The sequence below is a fragment of the Microcebus murinus genome, chromosome X, assembly GCF_040939455.1.
Source record: "Microcebus murinus isolate Inina chromosome X, M.murinus_Inina_mat1.0, whole genome shotgun sequence".
Taxonomy (NCBI): Eukaryota; Metazoa; Chordata; class Mammalia; order Primates; family Cheirogaleidae; genus Microcebus; species Microcebus murinus.
Genome location: NC_134136.1, coordinates 92,279,144 through 92,303,672, shown reverse-complemented (window position 1 = coordinate 92,303,672; position 24,529 = coordinate 92,279,144). Strand labels below are relative to the sequence as shown.

General features: G+C 44.8%; 1 protein-coding gene and 1 pseudogene across 6 annotated transcripts in view; both read left to right on the top strand.

The window, feature by feature from the left end:
- Window positions 1-252: 252 nt before the first annotated feature.
- CTPS2 (CTP synthase 2) overlaps window positions 253-24,529 on the top strand; it is a 115,901-nt gene continuing 91,624 nt past the window's right edge. The window contains exons 1-5 of one of the 6 annotated variants that reach the window (XM_012784732.2): window positions 606-1,039; window positions 1,964-2,028; window positions 13,120-13,324; window positions 16,454-16,624; window positions 19,207-19,307. In XM_012784732.2, coding sequence (XP_012640186.1) covers window positions 1,978-2,028; window positions 13,120-13,324; window positions 16,454-16,624; window positions 19,207-19,307 — 528 coding nt within the window. In that variant the 5' untranslated portion in view covers window positions 606-1,039; window positions 1,964-1,977. Of the gene's footprint in view, window positions 577-605; window positions 1,040-1,963; window positions 2,029-11,347; window positions 11,485-13,119; window positions 13,325-16,453; window positions 16,625-19,206; window positions 19,308-24,529 lie in introns of those variants that run through there. The other 5 variants (XM_012784737.2, XM_012784736.3, XM_012784735.3 and 2 more) reach the window with 5 other exon arrangements.
- On the top strand, window positions 21,067-21,977 carry LOC105882401 (small ribosomal subunit protein uS8-like; annotated as a pseudogene).

Here is a 24,529-nt window from a genome sequence, read left to right as displayed (position 1 = left end):
TCACTATTGTTGCTCAAGCGATCCTCCCACTTTGACCCCCCAAAATAATGGGATTACAGGCGTGAGCCATCATCTTGCTGGACCACAATTATAGTGTCTAAACTCTACTAGGTCTTCAATGACTCTTGTCTAACTTGTCACTTTAGTGTCTCACACAGGTTATGCAATATTTCTGCCACTTTCCTAAACCTTCCTTCTCACTTCAAACCCTTCTGTTGTCCCCAGTTAGCTCCTTTCTCCTTCAGTGGTTTGTTTAAGTACTTCCCTTCGCCTGAATAACCTCCTGTATCTTTTCTCAGCGTCAACCACCGTCCAAATACCCTTTCTAAAAAAGTCACTCAGGGAAGCCTTAATTGCCTTTTTCTGCTCTCCTCCCCCTCCCCACCCCCCGCAGCTTTTCTTCGCGGTCGGGAACCTACACGGCTTCCAACACCCGGGTAGACTTCCCACCAGACTGGGAGCTCCTCAAAGGCTGGAGTTTTGTTTAATTTTCCTCCTCTCCCGAGCGCTCCTGCAGTTCCCGGCGCGCAGGAGGGGATCCGCCGACGTCGGAGACGGGTGAAGCTCTTTGCAAGGGTGAGGAGTGGACCGGAGGACCCGGGCTCGCCGGGACCCGTGGAGTTCAGGCGCGCACCCGAGGTGGCTTCGCAAAGTGAGCCAGCGGAGGGAGGAGCAGGGCCTGGGCCGAGGGAGCCCTGGGGCCAAGTGTGTCCAGAGCAGAGGGTGACGGGAGCTGCCTGTGCCGGAGGGGTCACTTTTTAGGCGTTTGTTTTGGACCTTTGCACACACACGGGTGCAAACCCCGAGCTCACCAGCGTGAGTCAGCGAGGCCAGCAGCAGGGCGGAGAGAGGAAGGTGGGCAAGGAGGGCGCCGCGCACGCCAGGGTCCACGCGGGCGGCGGGAAGGACCCGGTGGCGACTTCGGGCCACCCCAGCGGCGGCCCTCTCCCCAGCCAGACAGGTGAGCGTCAGGCCGGCCGCAGGGCGGAGCCCGCGGTCGCCACTGGCCACCCTCCCTGGCGCTGCCACCGCCGCAAAGGTAACTAACTCCCCGCTTGGGCCTGCCCCGGACCCCGAGAGTCTCGGCGCCGGGGTCACCGCGCGTCCCCAAAACCTTCCCGCCCCAGTGTTGCGTCCCCAGCCCTGGCGCGCGCGAGGGGCAGGGCACCTTTGTCCCCTCCCCGATGGCGCCCGCGCCTTCTCCGGCGCAGAGTTTGAGCCCCGCCCGGAGTCCCGCGCGTCCTGCACCCCTCGGTCCAGACCTCGGCTGCCGGGGGTGGCGCGGGGACCAGAGGACTCCCGCCGGTGCTCTGTGCCATCGAAGCCTGTCCTACGGCGGGCCGGGGCCTGGGGCCGCTCCTCTCAGTCCCCGCCGGTTCCCCGAGCCCCATGTATCCTCGCCCTCTGCAGCGGGGAGAGCCCCGAGATGGCGTTGGCGGAAGTGAAGCCCCGAGCAGGGGTCGGGTGAGGCGGCGATCAGCGCGGGTGACATGGCTTTCTGTCCTCTCCCCGGCCCCGGCGTACCCGTTAAACCACTACTCTCGCATTTCCCCGATTAGTTAGCTGTTAGGGCGAACACTGCCAAACTATGCTTCTACTACAGAACAGCTTTTTGGGGGCGACATTAAAAAAAAAAGATGTATACTTTACATACAATAAAATGCCCCGTTTTAAGTGTGCAGATCGACGGGATGTGACAGAGTACACACTTGTGTAACCACTGTCCCAAGGTAGACATAGGCCACTTCCATCAGCCAGGAAAGTTCCCCTCTTGCCTCTTTCCGATCGCACCCCACCCCCCGTTCTGATTGCTGTCATAGCTTAGTTTTGCCTGTTCTAGAACTTCATAGAATGAGGTCATTCAGTAAGTGCTCTTTTGTATCTAACATAACTTTTTGATTGGCCATCATTGAGGTGTCTTTTGTTGCTTCTGGTGTTTTTATTATATTAATTGTTGCTCTAGGCCTGCCAGGTCTAATGTGGGAGCCACTTGCCACATGTGGGTGGCTATTGAATACTGGAAATGTGGTAAGTCTGATTTGACTTGTATAAACATCTGATTTCGGAGGGCTCAGGACAAAAAAACGATGTAAAATGTCTCACCAAAAATTCTTACATTGATTACATGTTGAAGCATTAACTTTTTGGATACATTGCGTTAAATAAGGTATATTGTTAAAATTAACTTAATTTGTTTCTTTGTACTTCTTTAATGTGGCTACTAGAAAATTTAAAATTACATACCTGGCTGTGTAATATTTTTATTAGGCAAGACAACACAACTCTATATTGTCCTATTCTATGAACACTGGGTTCTGCTCACGGGAGTAAATGAAAAACTTCTCTTTATACTGGAAACCATCCTGAATGGAGAAAGTGATCAAAAATAGAGCCTACCTACGTTTTCCTGCACTTTTTTTTTTTTTTTTTTTTTTTGAGACAGAGTTTCACTTTGTCTCCAGGGCTAGAGTGCTGTGGCATCATCATAGCTCACTGCAACCTCCAACTCCTGGGCTCAAGCTATCCTCCTGCTGTTAGGGTCCAAAGTGCTAGAAAAGACCACCTTAGAAACCGAATTGGGTCACATTGTGAGTCTTTAGCTACTGGCCAGGACTACTCCTGTCCTGCAGAGTGGCAGGCACAGAAAAGTAGAGATGAGCTAGAAAAAATAGCCCCTTTTAAAGACAAAAACCACACTCTAAAAAATTATCTAATTGTTCAAGCACAGTCACAGGGGGCTTATGTGACTAGAGGCACATAAGTGAGGGTATTGTTTTCTACATTTTATCATGTTCTCTCCAGATGGCCAGAGCCCTGGCCTGGCCTTGAGCCCCTGCTCCGAGAACTATCTCAAAGCAAGCTGTTTACAGAAGCAGATAGCTGTCAGTCTGGGGTGTAGTAAAATGTTACAACATGCGGCTGGCAGAATATGCATTCAGTTACAAGTGGATTGCTTTGCTTCTACAACCAGACCCTTATTTTAGCTGACTTCAACCCCTGCCTCAGCCTCCCTGGTAGCTGGGACTACAGGTGTGTGTCACCACGCCCCTCTCATTTTTCTATTTTTTGTAGAGTCAGGGACTCCCTATGTTGCTCAGGCTAGTCTCAAACTCCTGGCCTGAAGCAATCCTCTGGCCACTGCCTGCCAAAGTATTAGGATTACAGGCATGAGCCACCGCACCGGACCCATTTCCTGCACTTTTAAATTTTCATTTCAAACTTGTTTGCTTAAAATAGGTAGAAAGGATTAGGTATCTCCGTGGTATGAAATTACATTTTTTTTTTTTTTTTTTTTTTTGAGACAGAGTCTCGCTTTGTTGCCCAGGCTAGAGTGAGTGCCGTGGCCTCAGCCTCGCTCACAGCAACCTCAAACTCCTGGGCTCGAGTGATCCTTCTGCCTCAGCCTCCCGGGTAGCTGGGACTACAGGCATGCGCCACCATGCCCGGCTAATTTTTTTTATATATATATATATCAGTTGGCCAATTAATTTCTTTCTATTTATAGTAGAGACGGGGTCTCGCTCTTGCTCAGGCTGGTTTCGAACTCCTGACCTTGAGCAATCCGCCCGCCTCGGCCTCCCAAGAGCTAGGATTACAGGCGTGAGCCACAGCGCCCGGCCTTACATTTTTTTTTTTTTTTTTTTTTGAGACAGAGTCTCCCTTTGTTGCCCAGGCTAGAGTGAGTGTCATGGCGTCAGCCTAGCTCACAGCAACCTCAAACTCCTGGGCTCAAGCAATCCTCCTGCCTCAGCCTCCCGAGTAGCTGGGACTACAGGCATGCTCCACCATGCCCGGCTAATTTTTTTTCTATATATATTAGTTGGCCAATTAATATATTTTTATTTATAGTAGAGACAGGGTCTTACTCTTGCTCAGGCTAGTTTTGAACTTCTGACCTTCAGCAATCCACTTCAGCCTCCCAGAGTGCTAGGATTACAGGCGTGAGCCACCAGGCCCCGGCCTGAAGTTATATTTTTAAAAAAGGACTTCCTAAAATAGCCAATGTACTTTAAAAGATAGCCTGTATTTTTATTTTATTTTATCTATTTATATATTTTTTTGAGACAGAGTCTCACTTTGTTGCCCAGGCTAGAGTGAATTCTGTGGCATCAGCCTAGCTCACAGCAACCTCAAACTCCTGGGCTCAGGCGATCCTCCTGCCTCAGCCTCCCAAGTAGCTGGGACTACAGGCATGCGCCACCATGCCCAGCTAACTTTTTATGTATATATTAGTTGGTCAATTAATTTCTTTCTATTTATAGTAGAGACGGGGTCTCCCTCTTGCTCAGGCTGGTTTTGAACTCCTGACCTTGAGCAATCTGCCTCCGCCTCCCAGAGTGCTTCCTGTATTTTTAAAAAAACAGAAAACTAATGATTACCTATGTAGGTGGGGAAAGGAGGTGATACCTTTCCTTACCCATTGTAAGAGTCACAGCTGAGAGCTCTCTAATGAAACACAAGTTAACAAGAGAAAAGCATAACATATTTATTTAATTATAGTTTTACGTGCTACGGGAGCCTTCCGAATGGAGACCCAAAGGTAGAGGGGAAACTATCTGGTTTTACACTTAGGTTCCAGGAAGCAGGGACAGATGAGCTACTAGAAATAGACTGAGTGGGGAAAACTAGCAAGGCCTCTCCATATTATTCTTGGCCTCTCTGTTGTAGCATTATTCTTCCTTCTGGGTGTCCGTAGGATCCCTCTGGAATGAGGGTCTTAATTTCTTCATGGCTAGCTGTTACACAAAAAGGCGAGGAAGGCCTGGCAGGAAGGCCTGGCGGTGGCTCACACCTGGAATCCTAGCACTCTGGGAGGCCAAGGCAGGCAGATGGCTCAAGGTCAGGAGTTGGAAATCAGCCTGAGCAAGAGCGAGACCCGTCTCTACTATAAATAGAAAGAAATAAATTGGCCAACTAATATATACAGAAAAATTTAGCCGGGCATGGTGGCGCATGCCTGTAGTCCCAGCTATTCGGGAGGCTGAGGCAGGAGGATTGCTTGAGCCCAGGAGTCTGAGGTTGCTGTGAGCTAGGCTGATGCCAGGGAACTCACTCTAGCCTGAGCAACAAAGGGAGACTCTGTCTCAAAAAAAAAAAAAAAAAAGGGGGGGGAGGGAGAGATCAGAGTCATATTTTTTGGATTTATGGCTGGCTTTGGGGGAAAAGGGGTTCTATTTTCCAGTACTGTCTTGGGGAAGAGGACTTCTAGTTTCTATGACTTGGCTTTCGGGGGGAATGAAGGACTTGAGACAGGAGGGCAAGAGAACATCAGAAATTTTGCTTCTAAGACCTTCATTTTGGGGTCTTGTTTTCTATGTCCCCACACCTACAACCCAATCACCTAAATATATTAAAATTTAACATGGTAGGATTTTGATCTTAATTAAAAGAACATAATCGATAATATTACATTCAATTTTGTATCCTTTTTTTCATGTAATGTAAACATTTGCTTATATGAAAATTCTTAGGCATAATGTGACTTCACAGGAAGGTACTCCAGTTTTCTTGATCATAGCTCTATGGCATTTTTGCAATTTTCCTAACTTTTATAAATGGGGAGTCATTTGAACAGTATGACGGTGCCAGAATAAGGAATAATTAGAGTGCAACTTATTTGCCCCTTAATCTCACAGGAAAAGTGAAGTCCAAGGGGGCAGGGACTTTGACTTTTCTTTCATACTCATATTCTCAGGACCTGGGAACATGTTAAGCACATAATAGATGTTCAATAAACGTTTGTGAGCTGACTGAATCAGTGAGTAGGCAGCTCTGAAAAATGATAATGGCCAACATTAATTTAGCATTTATTCTGTAAATCCCAGCACAGCTCTCTAAGGTAGTTACTATCATCCATATGTATTGTATGGATTTAGAAAATTAAGGTTTTGGGCCATTGTTGTGGCTCACGCCTATAATCCTAGCACTCTGGGAGGCCGAGGTGGGCGGATCGCTCAAGGTCAGGAGTTCCAAACCAGCCTGAGCAAGAGCAAGACCCCATCTCTACTAAAAATAGAAAGAAATTAATTGACCAACTAAAAATATATATACAAAAAAAAAATTAGCTTCTATCCATGTGTAAAGCTGAAAAAAAGAAAAAAGTAAAAATTATAAAAAAAAAAAAAAAAAAAAAAAAAAAAAAATTAGCCAGGCATGGTGGGGCATGCCTGTAGTCCCAGCTACTCGGGAGGCTGAGGCAGGAGGATTGCTGGAGCCTAGGAGTTTGAGGTTGATGTGAGCTAGGCTGACGCCACAGCACTCTAGCCTGAGCAACAGATAGAGATTCTGTCTCAAAAAAGAAAATTAAGGTTTTGAGCAGTTGAAGAATTTGCCTAGGGTCATAGCTGAGTTCAGAGTCAAGATTTGAACCCAAGCTTTCTGACTCTCAAGGACAGGCACTTATCAAAATTGAACAAATTTTCAACAGTGGGCTGAGTAAGGTAGGGCTGTGAAGAAATCATCACCTTGGTGACTACCTGGGGCAGAAAGAGTGGAAAAAGATAAATGTTCAGATACATTTTAGATCTCCAAGAGGGGGAGGGGTTTGGGTTTGGATTGAGAATCTTTTAGGCTATAAATATAGCTTGGGTAAGTGAGTGGGCAGGCGGCTAGGGAAGAGGGGCAATGACATTGACTGTGATCAACTGTTGTGTAGAGAAAGGCAGGCTTGGGGAGTTAGGGAGGCTGTTTGGGATGGAACATGTATGTTTTGGATAGCTTTAGTTTACTCACCCTGACCACGGTCAGCTAGTTCCAGTTGAACTCACAGCTCTGAAGTGAGATAACTTTACACCTTTAAGTTAAAAGATAGTTCCTTTTGAAAGACAAGCAGAGGCCAGATGTGGGGGTTCATGCCTATAATCCTAGCTCTCTGGGAGGCCGAGGCGGGTGGATTGCTCCAGGTTAGGAGTTCGAAACCAGCCTGAGCAAGAGCGGGACCCTGTCTCTACTATAAATAGAAAGAAATTAATTGGACAACTAAAAATATATAGAAAAAATTAGCTGGGCTTGGTGGTGCATGCCTGTAGTCCCAGCTACTCAGGAGGCTGAGGCAGGAGGATCGCTTGAGCCCAGGAGTTTGAGGTTGCTGTGAACTAGGCTGAAGCCATGGCACTCTAGCCAGGGCAACAAAGTGAGACTGTCTCAAAAAAAAAAAAAAAAAAAAAAAAAAAAAGACAAGCAGAGGAAACTACAAAATAGAATGGGCATTCCTTTTAGGAGGACAGAAAAGAAATGGTTAACTGAAATCTCTCTTACCTGAATGCATTTGTGTTTAATTTCCAAGTACTTTAAAAAAATTGTGAATTATAATTGAAAGTGGCATTTATAGTTATTAGCTTTTGTTAGTTTCTCTTTTCTGTCTCTCTCTGCAGCTATAATTTTATATTATTGGTCTTAATTGCCCATTTGCCTGCCATGACTACACAAATACACATATAATACTGTTAAGCGCCTACTTTCATGTACATAGTGAAATTACAAGAGCAAAAGGCTCCTGTACACATTCAAGGGAAAAACAAGAGTATTCAAAGAAAATGAAGAAGTTATTAAGCTTCCTGTAAAACAAAAGGGATTGAATCAGCAGCAGAAAAGGCAAATAAAATTTCCTTAAGACAGAATATTTTTTTTTCCTGTTTAGATATGTTTAAATGGTAAAACTACTGGGTAAAGAAAAAGATTCAGTGTTTAACATGCTTAGTTAAGAAAGATATACTGATTAGGCTGGGCACTGTGGCTCATGCCTATAATCCCAGCCTTTTGGGAGGCCCGGGCCAGAGGATTGCTTGAGGCCAGAAGTTTGGGACCAGCCTGGTGAACATAAGTGAGACTTGGTCCTTAAAAAAGTATTTTTAAAAAAATTAGGCTGAGGCCAGGCATGGTGGGTCACTCCTGTAATCCTAGCACTTTGGGAGGCCACAGCAGAAAAATATGGGACCAGGACTTTTTTTTTTTTTTTTTTTTTTGAAACAGAGTCTCGCTTTGTTGTCCAGGCTAGAGTGAGTGCCCTGGCATCAGCCTAGCTCACAGCAACCTCAAAATCCTGGGCTCAAATGATCCTACTACCTCAGCCTCCCAAGTAGCTGGGACTACAGGCATGTGCCACCATGCCCGGCTAATTTTCTTTTATATATATATATATCAATTGGCCAATTAATTTCTTTCTATTTATAGTAGAGATGGGGTCTCACTCTTGTTCAGGCTGGTTTCGAACTCCTGACCTTGAGCAATCCGCCCGCCTTGGCCTCCCAGAGAGCTAGGATTACAGGCTGGGACCAGGATTTTGAGGTTGCAGTGAGCTAGGCTGACACCAGGGCATTCTAGCTCAGGCAACAAAGCAAGACTCCGTTACAAAAAAAGAAAAGCTGGGTGTGCCCCTATAGTTCCTGCTCAGGGAAGAGAAAGGATCACTTAAGCTTAGGAGTTTAGGCTGTATTGAGCGATGATCATGCTTTTGCACTCCAGATTAGGTGACAGAGCAAAACTCCATCTCTTAAAAAAAAAAAAAGCAATGGATACATTATTATTATTATTATTTTTAGGACAGACTCTTGCTCTGTTGCCTGGGCTAGAGTGCAGTGGTGTCATCATAGCTCACTGCAACCTCAAACTCCTGGGCTCAAGCGATCCTCCTACCTCAGCCTCCCAAATAGCTGAGACTACAGGCAAACACCACCACACCCGGCTAATTTTTTCTATTTTTAGTGGAGCCGGGGTCTCACTCTTGCTCAGGCTGGTCTTGAACTCCTGAGTTCAAGTGACCCGTCTGCCTCGGTCTCCCAGAGTGCTGGGATTACAGGTGTGAGCCACCGCACCCGGCCTGTTATTATTAATAATGGCACTAATAGCTTATCTTTTATTAAGGCCTTACTATGTGCCACCAGGTGTCAAGTGTCAGAAAACATTTTCTGTAAAAGGCTAGATAGTAACTATTTCAGACTTTGTGGGCTAGAAAGTCTCTGTTGTTGCAACTATTCGATCATTTAAAATTGTACCTTTCAAACCATACACAAATAGATTTGAGCTGTGTGCCACGGTTTGCTGATCCCACAGTCATGATTTATGTGATCAGTTATTCCTCATAACCAGTTACTGAGACTGGTGGCTTTTTAAAAATGTTGGCATATTTGAATATTGATTTTTTTTTTCGAAAAAATGACTTTATTTTTTAGAGCAATTTTATTTATTTATTTATTTATTTAGAGACAGAGTCTTGCTTTGTTGCCCAGGCTAGAGTGAGTGCCGTGGCGTCAGCCCAGCTCACAGCAACCTCAAACTCCTGGGCTCAAGCAATCCTCCTGCCTCAGCCTCCCGAGTAGCTGGGACTACAGGCATGCGCCACCATGCCCGGCTAATTTTTTCTATATATATTAGTTGGCCAGTTAATTTCTTTCTATTTATAGTAGAGACGGGGTTCTCACTCTTGCTCAGGCTGGTTTCGAACTCCTGACCTCGAGCAATCCACCTGCCTTGGCCTCCCAGAGTGCTAGGATTACAGGCGTGAGCCCCCATGCCCGGCCTAGAGCAATTTTAGGTTCACAGCAAAACTGAGCAGGAAATACAGAGTACCCATATACCTCCTGCCCCCGCTCACCTGGCACACCCAGCCTGCCCACTACCTCTGCACAAGAGTGGTGCATTTATTATTATATAATTGGTGAATCTATAGTGATGCATCATTATCCCCCGAAGTCTATAGTTTATTTACATCAGGGTTCACTCTTTTGTGTTCCTTCTATGGGTTTTGACAAATGTTTAATGGACATGTATCCACCGTTACAGTATCTTACAGAGTAGTCTCACTGCTCTAAAAATCCTTTGTGCTATCTATTCATCCCGCCCCCCCTCCTACAGGGCAGCCACTGATCCTTTTACTCTCTCTGTAGTTTTGTCTTTTGCAAAATGTCATGTAGTTGGAGTTATACAGTTTGTAGCTTTTTCAGATTGGCTTCTTTCACTTGGTAATATGCATTTAAGATTCCTCCATGTCTTTTCCTGGCTTGATGGCCCATTTCTTTTTCTTTCTTTCTTTTTCTTTTTTTCTTTTTTTGAGACAGAGTCTCACTTTGTTGCCCAGGCTAGAGTGAGTGCCGTGGCGTCAGCCTGGCTCACAGCAACCTCAATCTCCGGGGCTCAGCGATCCTTCTGCCTCAGCCTCCCGAGTAGCTGGGACTACAGGCATGCGCCACCATGCCCGGCTAATTTTTTGTATATATATTTTTAGTTGGTCAATTAATTTCTTTCTATTTTTGGTAGAGATGGGGTCTCGCTCAGGCTGGTTTTGAACTCCTGACCTTGAGCAATCCGCTCGCCTTTGCCTCCCAAAGTGCTAGGATTATAGGTGTGAGCCACCACGCCTGGCCTTTTCTTTTTTCTTTTTTTTTTTTGAGACAGAGTCTCACTTTGTTGCCCCAGGCTAGAGTGAGTGCCTTGGTGTCAGCCTCGCTCACAGCAACCTCAATCTCCTGGACTCAAGCGATCCTCCTGCCTCAGCCTCCCGAGTAGCTGGGACTACAGGCATGTGCCACCATGCCCGGCTAATTTTTTGTATATATATATATATATATATATTTTTTTTTTTTTGAGACAGAGTCTCGCTTTGTTGTCCAGGCTAGAGTGAGTGCCGTGGCGTCAGCCTAGCTCACAGCAACCTCAAACTCCTGGGCTTGAGTGATCCTTCTGCCTCAGCCTCCCGAGTAGCTGAGACTACAGGCATGCGCCACCATGCCCGGCTAATTTTATATATATATATCAGTTGGCCAATTAATTTCTTTCTATTTATAGTAGAGACGGGGTCTCGCTCTTGCTCAGGCTGGTTTTGAACTCCTGACCTTGAGCAATCCGCCCGCCTCTGCCTCCCAAGAGCTAGGATTACAGGCGTGAGCCACAGCGCCCGGCCTGTATATATATTTTTTAGTTGGTCAATTAATTTCTTTCTATTTTTGGTAGAGACGGGGTCTCGCTCAGGCTGGTTTCGAACTCCTGACCTTGAGCAATCCGCCCGCCTCGGCCTCCCAAAGTGCTAGGAGGCCTTTTCTTTTTATTTTTTGAGAGAGAGTCTCGCTCTGTAGCCTGGGCTAGAGTGCTATGGCATCAGCCTAGCTCACAGCAACCTCAAACTCCTGAGCTCAAGTGAATTTCTTTCCTTGGCCTCTGGAGTAGCTGGGACTACAGGAACACGCCACCACGCCCGGCTAATTTTTTCTGTTTTTTGTAGAGATGGGGTCTCACTCTTGCTCAGGCTGGTTTGGGGTCTGTTTTTAGCGTTGAATAATATTCCAAAGGATTTATTTTTTGAGACGGGTCTTGCTATGTTGCCCAGGCTGGACTCAAAAGTTCTGGGCTCAAGTGATTCTTTTGCTTCAGCCTCCCCAGTAGTTGGGATTACGGTTGTGTGTCACCATGCCTGGCTACAAGGGATTGGTATCTTTATTCCACTTTCCAGCTGAAGAACCAGGCACAGTAAAGGATAAAGAACTTGCCCAGGTAATTTGTACAGATCTGTCTGACTCCAGAGTGAGTTTTCTCTCTCTCTTTCTCTCTTTTTTTGTTTAAGAGACAGGGTCTTACTCTGTCATCTAAGCTGGAGTGCAATGGTGTGATCATAGCTCATTGCGTGCAGCCTCAAACTCCTGTGTTTAAGCGATTCTCCTGCCTTGACCTCCCAAAGTCTTGGGATTACAGGCGTGAGAGCCACCACGCCTGGGCCCAGAGTCTGAATTCTTTTTTTTTTTTTTTTTTTTTGAGACAGAGTCTCGCTTTGTTGCCCAGGCTAGAGTGAGTGCCGTGGCGTCAGCCTAGCTCACAGCAACCTCAAACTCCTGGGCTCGAGTGATCCTTCTGCCTCAGCCTCCCGGGTAGCTGGGACTACAGGCATGTACCACCATGCCCGGCTAATTTTCTATATATATATCAGTTGGCCAATTAATTTCTTTCTATTTATAGTAGAGACGGGGTCTCGCTCTTGCTCAGGCTGGTTTTGAACTCCTGACCTTGAGCAATCCGCCCGCCTCGGCCTCCCAAGAGCTAGGATTACAGGCGTGAGCCACAGCGCCCGGCCCCAGAGTCTGAATTCTTAAACATTTTTGCTTGCCTCTGAATTCTAGAGAAAGCTAGTTTCTCATGATAAAGTTTGTTTTTGTTGCATGACACAGTTGGGAAAGCCAGGGCAACAGAGCCAGGCACTTTTCTTGCAAAAAATATCCACATCTTTATGTATAGTGACAAAAATTAAATTCCTAGAAGATAAGACTTTGATTCAATAGATTCAAGTATTTAGTTTTGTTTTTTGTTTGTTTTGTTTTGTTTTTGAGACAGAGTCTTGCTCTGTTGCCTAGGCTAGAATGCTGTGGAGTCATCATAGCTCACTGCAGCCTCAAACTCCTGGGCTCAAGTCATCTCCTGCTTCAGCTTCCTGAGTAGCTGGGACTACAGGCGCTTGCCAAGACCTGGCTAATCTTTCTTTCTTTCTTTCTTTCTTTCTTTCTTTCTTTCTTTCTTTCTTTCTTTCTTTCTTTCTTTCTTTCTTTCTTTCTTTCTTTCTTTCTTTCCTTCCTTCCTTCCTTCCTTCCTTCCTTCCTTCCTTCCTTCCTTCCTTCCTTCCTTCCTTCCTTCCTTCCTTCCTTTCTTTCTTTTCTTTCTTTCTTTCCTTTCTTTTTCTTTTCCCCTTCCCTTCCCTTCCCTTCCCTTCCCTTCCCTTCCCTTCCCTTCCCTTCCCTTCCCTTCCCTTCCCTTCCCTTCCCTTCCCTTCCCTTCCCTTCCCTTCCCTTCCCTTCCCTTCCCTTCCCTTCCCTCCCCTCCCCTCCCCTCCCCTCCCCTCCCCTCCCCTCCCCTCCCCTCCCCTCCCCTTCCTTTCTTTTCTTTTCTTTTCTTTTCTTTCTTTTTTAGAGAGACAGTGTTGCTCTTGTTCAGGCTGGTCTCGAATTCCTGGCCTCAAGTGATCCTCCTGCCTTGGCCTTCAAAGTGCTCGGATTAGAGGCGCGAGCCACCATGCTTGGCCCAGTATTTAGTTTAGATAGAAAAATGCTGTGTGCTTTTGAAATTTTCATTTAATGCACTCTCCGCTTTACTGGTTTGAGAAAATGTTTCTCTTCCCTGACTCTTAATTGTGTCGCCTTTCAGGTTATATCTGGGTATTGGCACCCAGCCACTCGTCTGCCAATGAAGTACATTCTGGTGACAGGTGGAGTCATCTCAGGCATTGGTAAAGGGATCATCGCGAGCAGCATTGGGACGATTCTGAAATCATGTGGACTCCGAGTTACTGCCATCAAAATCGACCCCTACATTAACATTGACGCTGGCACTTTTTCACCTTATGAACATGGTACGAAAGAAAACTACTTCCCCCTTATAGTACTAGGTTAAACTGCAGTTCTTTCTTGTAGTTTGGGTAATTTCATTAGGATCTAGTTCCAGAAGCAGGGTTGCTGGATCCTACTTTGTGAATATGTGAATGTTCTCAGGGTCATTGATACATCGTTCAGATCACTTACAACATTCCAAATTAGTCAACTCTGTTGGGAATATTGTACCTTTTGCACATGGGTTTTGTTTTATTTATTTTATCATGAAGGTGATATATTTCTCTTAACAGTTCTCATTGCCTCGTGTAACTATTATAAATGTCAACATTTTGATATATCTACTAATTATTTTTAAAAAGACATTAGCTGTTACACATGTTTTTTTTTTTTTCTTGAGACGGAGTCTCACTTTGCTGCCAGGGCTAGAGTGCAGTGACGTCAGCCTAGCTCACAGCAACCTCAAACTCTCGGGCTCAAATGATCCTCCTGCCTCAGCCTCCTGAGTAGCTGGGACTACAGCCATGCGCCACCATGCCCTACTAGTTTTTTTATATATTTATTTGTAGTTGTTTGGCTAATTTCTTTCTATTTTTAGTAGAGATGGGGTCTTTTTCTTTTTTCTGTTTTTTTTTTTTTTTTGAGACAGAGTCTCGCTTTGTTGTCCAGGCTAGAGTGAGTGCCGTGGCGTCAGCCTAGCTCACAGCAACCTCAAACTCCTGGGCTCGAGTGATCCTTCTGCCTCAGCCTCCCGAGTAGCTGGGACTACAGGCATGCGCCACCATGCCCGGCTAATTTTTTTATATATATATATATCAGTTGGCCAATTAATTTCTTTCTATTTATAGTAGAGACGGGGTCTCGCTCTTGCTCAGGCTGGTTTTGAACTCCTGACCTTGAGCAATCTGCCCGCCTCTGCCTCCCAAGAGCTAGGATTACAGGCGTGAGCCACAGCGCCCGGCCGGGTCTTTTTCTTGCTTAGGCTGATTTCGAACTCCTGACCTTGAGTGATCCTCCCACCTCGGCCTCCCAGAGTGCTAGGATTACAGGTGTGATCCGCTGTGCCCTGCCAGATTTCTTTGATTTTGATTTTGTTTGTGAATGACTTATTGAAGTCTGTGGTAGATTACATTTTTGTTTGAAAATATCACCCGGCATATTTCTGTAGAGTACATTTCCCTGCCCCTTGATGTTGGACTTTGGCCGCGTAGGGTAGTTAACATATCCTGGTTTGTTTGGAACTTTCCTGGTTTTAAAACTAAAAATCCTGAGTCCCTTACTCTTGGGAAAACCAACAAGGTCGGTCACCCTTTTTGGCCATGCAATTTGTTTTGTCCTATGGGACATTGGTGAATGTGACATGCCTCATTGAAGAAGAACGTTTAAATGCAGCTGCATGGTTTGGCTAAGCCTCTCTTGTGCTTCTGCTATCTGCTATGAGAACAGCCTGCTCTGTACTGGGATTTCTCATCTAGCCTGGGGTCTGGAATGAGAAGACACAGAATAGACTCACAAACGACTACAGCCTCGATGTAACACGAGGGAGAAATAAATAATGTTTCTTGTAAGTTGCTGTGATTTTGGGGTTTCTATGAAACACAATCGACTAATGCATGTGTTATACCAATTTTTCTTTCAATTTATTTTTTCCTTTCTTTCTTTTTGAGACAGGTTCTCAGTACTTTTCCATAGATTGGGTTATTCCTGGCTAATGTTAGGAAATGGAATTTGAACTGGAAATGCAATTTGGGAAATATAAAAATATTGTAGTTTCATCAGTTTGCTCCTTTTTTTTGAGACAAAGTCTTTCTCTGTCGCCTGGTGCCGTCATAGCTGACTGCAACCTTCAACTCCTGGGCTCAGGCAATCCTCAGCCTCTCAAGTAGCTACGACTATGGGCATCCTAAATCATGCCTGGCTAATTTTTTCTATTTTTAGTAGAGATGGGATGTCACTCTTGTTTAGGCTGGTATCGAACTCCTGGCCTCACTCGATCCTCCTGCCTTGGCCTCAGAATGGTAGGATTACAGGCGTGGGCCACTGCACCTGGCCATCAATTTGCTCTTGTGTCCTTAAAGTTAATCTTGCAGACCCCAGTTATGTAACTTATAAGGGAGACATAAAGGAAGGTATAAAATATTTCTGATTAAGTCTTCTTTTTTGATGTGAACATCTAGCAGTAGGAGTAAATGATATAGTTTCTTTAATCATGGGGAGGTTAGAGTCTTAGGAGGTGGCTTTGGAGCATTTAACTCTGGTCAATGCCCTCAAGTGACAATAGAGATCTAGAGATGTGCCCAGTAATCAAGGCGGATGCTCCTTATGCGATGAAGTCTACACCTATGTCCTTTATCACCGTGCTGTTGTGCTGGTGGCTTATGGCACACACTCGCTTTGTCTTCCCTTTCACCAGGTTGCCCCGTGGGCTAGCTGTGGCCCTGCTTTGCCATCTACTGTCAAACTGTGGCTTTAACCAAGATGGGAATCAAGCAGAACTTCCTTATGCTTCTTCCAGACCCCAGGATACTGATGCTTTGAAGGAAATTGCTATTTGTTTTTAAAATTGCTCTTTTAAAGTCCTTTTTTAATGTTGCATATGATGAGTTTGGAAAAGCTAAATCTTGAGGACACAGTTTCAATAGGATTTAAAAACATACTATGATAAATAGCATACCAGAATGTTTTGATGTATTTTCTTTTTCTTGTTTTTTTTTTTTTTTTTGAGAGAGTCTCACTCTGTTGTCCTGGCTAGAGTGCCATGGCATCAGCCTAGCTTACAGCAACCTCAAACTCCTGGGCTCAAGGGATCCTCCTGCCTCAGCCTCCCAAGTAGCTGGGACTATACGCATGTGCCTCCACACTCGGCTAATTTCTATTTTTAGTAGAGACAGGGTCTCACTCTTGCTCAGGCTGGTATCCAATTCCTGAGCTCATACAATCTACCTGCCTCAGCCTCCCAGAGTGCTAGGTTTTTGATGTATTTTCATCGGTAGAATTGAATTGTTAAATTTCACCATCAAAATAAAGCGATGGTGATAGAATATGGCTTGGAAATACATCTTTTACTAGCTCCTTAATAAAAATATGTCCATCTTTGAAAAATAATCTATTGCAAGCAAATTTCGAATTTTTACATTGCCTTTTTATCCTAGGTGAAGTGTTCGTCTTAAATGATGGTGGAGAAGTTGATTTAGATCTTGGAAATTATGAAAGATTTTTGGATATTAATCTGTATAAAGATAACAACATCACCACCGGGAAGATATATCAGCATGTGATCAATAAAGAGAGGCGTGGCGATTACTTGGGGAAAACAGTACAAGGTATTATATTCCACAAACATGATCTGTGCTGAGCACCAGCACACTGCTCAAAAATAGAAGTGAAAATGTCACGGTCCCTGTGTTTTACAAGTTCTAATTCTTTTTAGGTCGTTTCCTTCTCACTTTCCTCAAAAATATCAAGTTCATCCTCTATGTGCCTGATTATATTTTCATTAGTCTTTTTGTCTTTTTTACTCACGCCATTATTCTCCTTAGTGTCTCTCTCTTTTAGCATTGGAAAATCCGTGGAGAGACATTTATTCATCACATTTACCTAATTGGACTGCAGATTTTTTTTTTTTTTTTTTTTTTTGAGACAGAGTCTTGGTCTGTCTCCTGGGCTAGTGTGCTGTGGCATCAGCCTAGCTCATAGCAACCTCAAACTCCTGGGCCCAAGCGATTCTGCTGCCTGAGCCTCCCCAGTAGCTGGGACTACAGGAGCCACCACGCCCAGCTAATTTTTGTATTTTTTTTTTTTTTTTTTGAGACAGAGTCTCACTTTGTTGCCCAGGCTAGAGTGAGTGCCGTGGCGTCAGCCTGGCTCACAGCAACCTCAATCTCTGGGGCTCAGCGATCCTACTGCCTCAGCGTCCTGAGTAGCTGGGACTACAGGCATGCGCCACCATGCCCGGCTAATTTTTTGTATATATATTTTTTTTTTAGTTGGTCAATTAATTTATTTCTATTTTTGGTAGAGACGGGGTCTCGCTCAGGCTGGTTTCGAACTCCTGACCTTGAGCAATCTGCCTGCCTCGGCCTCCCAAAGTGCTAGGATTACAGGCGTGAGCTACCACGCCCAGCCTAATTTTTGTATTTTTAGTAGAGACGGGGTCCCACTCTTGCTCAGGCTGGTCTCGAACTCCTGAGCTCAAGTGATCCTCCGGCCTGGGCCTCCCAGAGTGCTGGGATTACAGGCGTGAGCCACCAGGCCGGACCTAGATGTTTTTTGTTTTGTCTGTGTATTATTTAGTGTGTTCATTTTCTCTTTTTTTTTTCCCCTGTACCTTTGCATGGATGATTACTCATCTTTGAAGAATGTCAGTGTTGGGGAGGGACTGGAGCGGCAGGCGGCATGGTCAGCCGATTCCTGACTCTTCACCAACCCTTTCCCTGGGTGGTATGATTCTCTTTTGTCTTAGAGGAATACCCTTCCCCAGACCCTGTAAAGTCTTGTATCCATACGTTCCTATATGGTGGGGTAATGGTGATAATTCCTCTTTCCCTTTAAGGGACCAGCTAAGAAGGAGACATAGGAGTTCAAACATGGTGATCAGAAACATTAGCTATGCTACTACTGAAACTAGACAGTGTTCTTAGATCTCAGCTGCAACTGTGCTTTTGCATAGTTTCCCCCCACCTGTAAGTCTTGGGAAGAGCTATTGGAGGGAGAGTGGCCACCTCACACCTGTCACGTCCCATGGATGGGGAGAGGACAAGGACCCCTGGAGCTGCCCGGGTGGAGGCAGAGCCCAGCAAGCCGGGTCTAGGTGGGCTTGTGCAGTGGGTGGTTCTAAGTTCACCAGTGGGAGATGCCTGTCTCCTGCCTCAAGGGAGGGAGAATAGGGGGGAGGTGGCCGTGCTCCTTCCTCTCAGCCTCCCAAAGGCCACCATTACTGCTTCATGCATCAAGTTAGGAGGATGTGTTGAGTCCCTCCCATCCGACCGGTATGTCTCCTTTTTGTCTTATCACCAGGTTCGGGCTCATTCACCATGATAGAAACCCCTGGGTCTTACGTGCCTGCGGAAATGTACCCTTTTGGCCTCTAAAGGTGACATTAGCAGCCATGGGCCTGGTCACACCCTGTCAGGGCCCCTGGTCAGCATCCAGGCCTCCTCTGTGACCTTGGAGTGGACCCTTTCCCATGGACTGGTGGCTTGGCGGGGTCCTCCTGGTGGCTGCTCTGCCTCCTGCCCCATGAAGTGTCGTATTCAGTTTGCTGGCTGCCCTCCTTACACAGTTTTTAGCTGGCATTATGGGTACTTTCTAGTTTTATCAAAGATGGCATTCTGCTGTTTCTCTGTCTCTGGGATTGGTGGATTTCAAGAGCAATATCCTAACATTTTATTTTCAAGACAGAGTCTCACTCTGTTGCCCGGGCTACAGTTCCATGGCATCAGCCTAGCTCACAGCAACCTCAAACTCATGGGCTCAAGGGATCCTCCTGCCTCAGCCTCCCCAGTAGCTGGGACTACAGGCATGCACCACCATGCCTGGCTAATTTTTTCTATATATTTTTAATTGGCCAATTAATTTTCTTTCTAATTTTAGTAGAGACAGGGTCTCACTCTTGCTCAGGCTGGTTTCGAACTCGTGACCTTGAGCAATCCACCCGCTTCGGCCTCCCAGAGTTCTAGGTTTACAGGGATGAGCCACCGCGCCTGGCCCCACCTAACATTTAAATTATTAAACTTAAACATAAATTGCATCAGTACATATTGATTTCAACGAGGGAAGTTCATAGCATGAGGACTGTAGCTTGCCTCATTTGTCATGTGACTTTCAGGTTATTTGGGAGGTCTGAGTACATTCCTTTCTCCTGAGCATGGAATAAGGGTTTGCTAATTATCACTTCTTTCTGCAGTTGTCCCTCACATTACCGATGCGGTCCAGGAGTGGGTTATGAACCAAGCCAAGGTGCCCGTGGATGGTAATAAGGAAGAACCCCAAATATGCGTCATTGAGGCAAGCATGGAACTTTTCTTTATAAACTTATAACCTGCCAGGTCTTTAAGCATCTGGCACTGGGCTAAGAGGTGGGTTGATAGCAGAGAACAGCACAGATGGCTCCTGCCCTTGTGGTCACAAGGCAGTGGGCAACATTGTCATTAAACAGGTAGTCACGCATACTCCTGGGATGGGTGTGCAGTTATGTGTGTTTGGAGATAGATCAGGTGATCATCGAGTCAACCTTAGGGCCTCTTCTATGCTGAGCCTGGGATGGCACAGTCTCTGGCCTTGAAGGGCTTACAGATGTGTATGTCCACACGTGACAAACTACATTCAAGTGTGTTCTATTCGAAAACTATTTGCAAAGTGCTTTCTTTTTTTTTTTTTTTTTTTTTTTTGTAACAGAGTTTTACTTTGTTGCCCAGGCTAGAGTGAGTGCCGTGACATCAGCCTAGCTCACAGCAACCTCAATCTCCTGGGCTCAAGCAATCCTCCTGCTCAGCCTCCAGAGTAGCTGGGACTACAGGCATGCGCCACCATGCCTGGCTAATTTTTTTCTATATATATATTAGTTGGCCAATTAATTTCTTTCTATTTATACTAGAGATGGGGTCTTCCTCTTGCTCAGGTTGGTTTCGAACTTCTGAGCTCAAACGATCCATCCACCTCGGCCTCCCAGAGAGCTAGTATTACAGGTGTGAGCCACCATGCCCAGCCTGCAAAGTGATTTTGACATAGAGAGACCCTGAGTTAGGGAAGTCAGATGCTCAGATAAGTGAGTATCAGCTGTTTAAAGAAAGAAAGTAGTATTTGAACTTGCACTTGTTCAATGCTTTCACCTTCTTCCCTTCCTCTTCATGTGCAGAATGAGAATAACATCCATGTTCTCCTCATGTTAATGCCAGTTGACCTAATTGCCAAGGAGGAGAACAGAATAATGAACAACTTGGTTCCTAGAGTCAGGCTGCCTGGGTTCAAATAGCCACCATGAGCCCCAGGCCATGTATAACTTAGTGGGTAAGAGTCTGGATTCAGGCCGGGCGCGGTGGCTCATGCCTGTAATCTCAGCACTCTGGGAGGCTGACGCGGGTAGATCGTTTGAGCTCAGGAGTTCGAGAGCAGCCTGAGCAAGAGCAAGACCCCCGACTCTACTAAAAAAAAATATAGAAAGAAATTGGCTGGGCAGCTTAAAAAAAAAAATATATATATATATATTTAAAATTAGCCAGGCATGGTAACCCATGCCTGTAATCCCAACTACTTGGGAGGCTGAAGCAGGAGGATTGCTTGAGCCCAGGAGTTCCAGGTTGCTGTGAGCTAGGCTGACACCACAGCACTCTAGCCTGGGCAACAGAAAAAAAAAAAAGAGTCTGGAGTCAGACTGCCTGGGTTTGTAGCCCAACTAGCTGGGTGACTCTGGACAAGTTTGCTTAACTTCTCCGTGCCTCAGTTTATTCATCTGCTAGGTGGCGATAATTATAATACTTAACTAATTGTTTTGAGGGTTAAATAAGTGACTACACTTAGTGCTTAGAATGGTGTCAGAGCTATAGTAAGTCCTTAAAATTATTAGCCACTGTTAAGATAGCTGTATGACTTTTGGCAAATTATTTCTCACGGCTTTAGTGTGCATATTTATAATGATATAGGAATAATGTAATATTGTAATAATAACAAGGTGATAATAACAAGGTTTTTGTGAGGATTAAATGCAATAATAGAAAGCACTTGTTTTTTTTTTTTTTTTTTAAGGAACCACATTTTCAGCTAGAAAGCACTTGTTAATGTCTGGCGTTTAGGAAGTACTCAGTAAATACACAATAGCTGTTATTGTCATCATTATAAGTGTTAGCAGATACCTGCTGTGTAGAAGATTCATTTTATTAACAGTAGATTTGATAAACTTACTAGAAACGTACTATGTTGCTTTCCGCCATCTTTCCGCGCCGCCATAATGGTGCGCATGAATGTCCTGGCTCATGCTCTTAAGAGCACCAACAATGCCGAAAAGAGAGGCAAACGCCAGGTTCTTATAAGGCCGTGCTCCAAAGTCATTGTCCGGTTTCTAACTGTGATGATGAAGCATGGTTACATTGGCGAATTTGAAATCATTGCTGATGACAGAGCTGGGAAAATTGTTGTGAACCTCACAGGCAGGTTAAACAAGTGTGGAGTGATCAGCCCCAGATTCGATGTGCAACTCAAAGATCTAGAAAAATGGCAGAATAATCTGCTCCCATCCTGCCAGTTTGGTTTCATTGTATTGACAACTTCAGCTGGCATCATGGACCATGAAGAAGCAAGAAGAAAACACAGGAGGGAAAATTCTGGGATTCTTTTTCTAGGGGTGTAATACATACTTACAAATAAAATGCCTCAGTGGAAAAAAAAAACATACTATGTTATCACATATTAACTACATATTATATTGCTGGAATAATAGTAGACAAACTTAACATAAATGTATTATATAATGTAGTGTGCTATACAAAATTTTCTCTCCCTTGGTGTTTCTTCCTTCACAATTTACACTGAGGAAAGAAGGAATGCTTCCTCTGTAATTTGTAAAATTGGCGTATAACAAACACAGAACAGTGCACATATCCTAGGTGTATAGCTTGATAAAGTTTTGCAAACTGAACATACCTGCATAACTAGGCTTGCTTCCTTTAAAAAAAAAAAGAGATGGAAGCTCAGTGGTCAGCTTGACTCTGCAGCGAAGGAAGCTCACAGGGTCCATCTATTGACTTATTTTCGGTTTTGGGGATCGGTCCCCAAGATGCCTCTCAGAAGGCAGGAAAGCCGATGTAGATGTCACCAGCTTGGAAAATAGGACTGGAGAGGTGGAGGGGATACAGGGATCCGGAGGGGAGGGAGGAGAAAATTGAGATTGGGCTCTGGGGCTGGGGGAACCACAGGAGATCAACTTGCATTCTCGAGAGGGTGTGTAGGATGGGTACGTCTAGAAGGAGCTGAGCTGGATGCTATTTGAAAATATGGAGGTAACCAGCAGAAGAAATCTCCAACAGAGAACTTTTAGGCATTTCATCTTGGGAAATCCAGACTTGGAAGAGGGAATTTACCGGGCAGGGGACTCTTGTTTTTTTTTTTTTTTTTTTTTTTTTTTTGACAGAGTCTCACTTTGTTGTCCAGGCTAGAGTGAGTGCCGTGGCATCAGCCTAGCTCACAGCAACCTCAAACTCCTGGGCTCAAGCAATCCTTCTGCCTCAGCCTCCCGAGTAGCTGGGACTACAGGCATGCGCCACCGTGCCCGGCTAATTTTTTCTATATATGTTAGTTGGCCAATTAATTTCTTTCTATTTATAGTAGAGACGGGGTCTTGCTCTTGCTCATGCTGGTTTCGAACTCCTGACCTCAAGCAATCCGCCCGCCTCGGCCTCCCAGAGAGCTAGGATTACAGGTGTGAGCCACTGCGCCCGGCCAGGACTCTTGTTTTTTGTTGTACACTCTTCTCTACAATTTGATTTTTAACCGTATGCTGCATGCATTGTTTTGATTTTTTTTTTGAGACAGAGTCTCACTCTGTTGCCTGGGCTAGAGTTCCGTGATGTCAGCCTAGCTCACAGCAACCTCAAACTCCTGGGCTCAAGCAATCCTTCTGCCTCATCCTCCAGAGTAGCTGGGACTACAGGCATGTGCCACCATGCCCGGCTAATTTTTTCTATATATTCCTAGTTGTCTAGCTAATTTCTTTCTATTTTTAGTAGAGATGGGCTCTCACTCTTGCTTAGGTTGGTCTCGGACTCTTGAGCTCAAAGGATCTGCCCACCTTGGCCTCCCAGAGTGCTAGGATTACAGGCGTGAGCCACTGCGCCTGGCCGATTGTTTGATTTTTACAAAAACTCTAATTTAATGTCAACATGAAGGTGCCGTTTAGTAGTTTCAGTATCTTACAGCTCAGCCCAAGACTGATTTCATTCGAGCCTGCAGAGAGTACAGGGCATCTCACCTTTGGTGTATGCTGGTTATTTATTGTACGGTACGTCGTTGCCCAGTACGCTAGCCACTGACCACATGAAGCTATTGAGCATGTGAAATGTGGCCTGTCCAAATTGATATGTTCTGTGAGTTTAAAATACATCTCAGGCTTCAAAGACTTATTATAATAATAAAAAAAAAGGAATGCAAAATACACAGTGATTTCAATCTGGGGCCTGTACACTTGACTCTCTTTGTTATCTTTTTACAAAGAAAACAGTATACTGTAGATTCAAACTGTGATAGTTGAATATTCTACTTGTGCAGTGGAATAAAAAATGCTCAATGACATAGCAAATTAAATTGAAGTTTCCATCTAAACAAACAATAAGCAAACATTTTAGGTCTATACCTGGCACATTATTCCTTTTTTAATGTCTAGGTCTTTGATATTTAATTTTTGATTTTTGGTTTTTTTAGACATAGGGTCTTGCTATGCTGTCCAGGCTGGCCTTGCACACCTGGGCTCAAGGGATCCTCCTACCTCAGCCTCCTGAACATCTGGGACTACAAGCATGTACCACCATGCGTGGCTTATTTTTTTTATTCATTTCTTATTCTGACCTTTAATTTACTCATTCAGCTTAACAACTATTAATTTAGCACCTAATATGTAGTATACCCGATGACAGGTGCTGAGGAAGTGAGGACAAATGTGATGTGACTTCTGTTCTCCAGGAGCTCATCAGCTAGAGTTTTAATTTTATGGAAATTGAGAAACTGACAAACAAAACTCCTTCTTCTCCATATAACTCTGATGCTTATTGGACACTAGGTCAGACATCCTTTTTAGTTCATTTTAAGTCATTTTCAACAACTGTGTCTGTGTACTATTTAAGTTTTTGAAGGAGGACTGCCAAAGCTGACTTTTAGTTTTAGGCATGTAGGAGTTATTGAAAAGTCTCCAAAGTCATTTTTTTTCTTTTTCTTTTCTTTTTTTTTTTTTTTAATTTTTGTTTTATTTTGGTTTAATAATCATTACTCGCTTGTTGCCCAGGCTAGAGTGAGTTCGGTGGCGTCAGCCTAGCTCACAGCAACCTCAAACTCCTGGGCTCAAGCAATCCTTCTGCCTCAGCCTCCCAAGTAGCTGGGACTACAGGCATGCACCACCATGCCCGGCTAATTTTTTTTTTTATATATATATATTAGTTGGCCAATTAATTTCTTTCTATTTATAGTAGAGACGGGGTCTTGCTCTTGCTCAGGCTGGTTTCGAACTCCTGACCTCGAGCAATCCG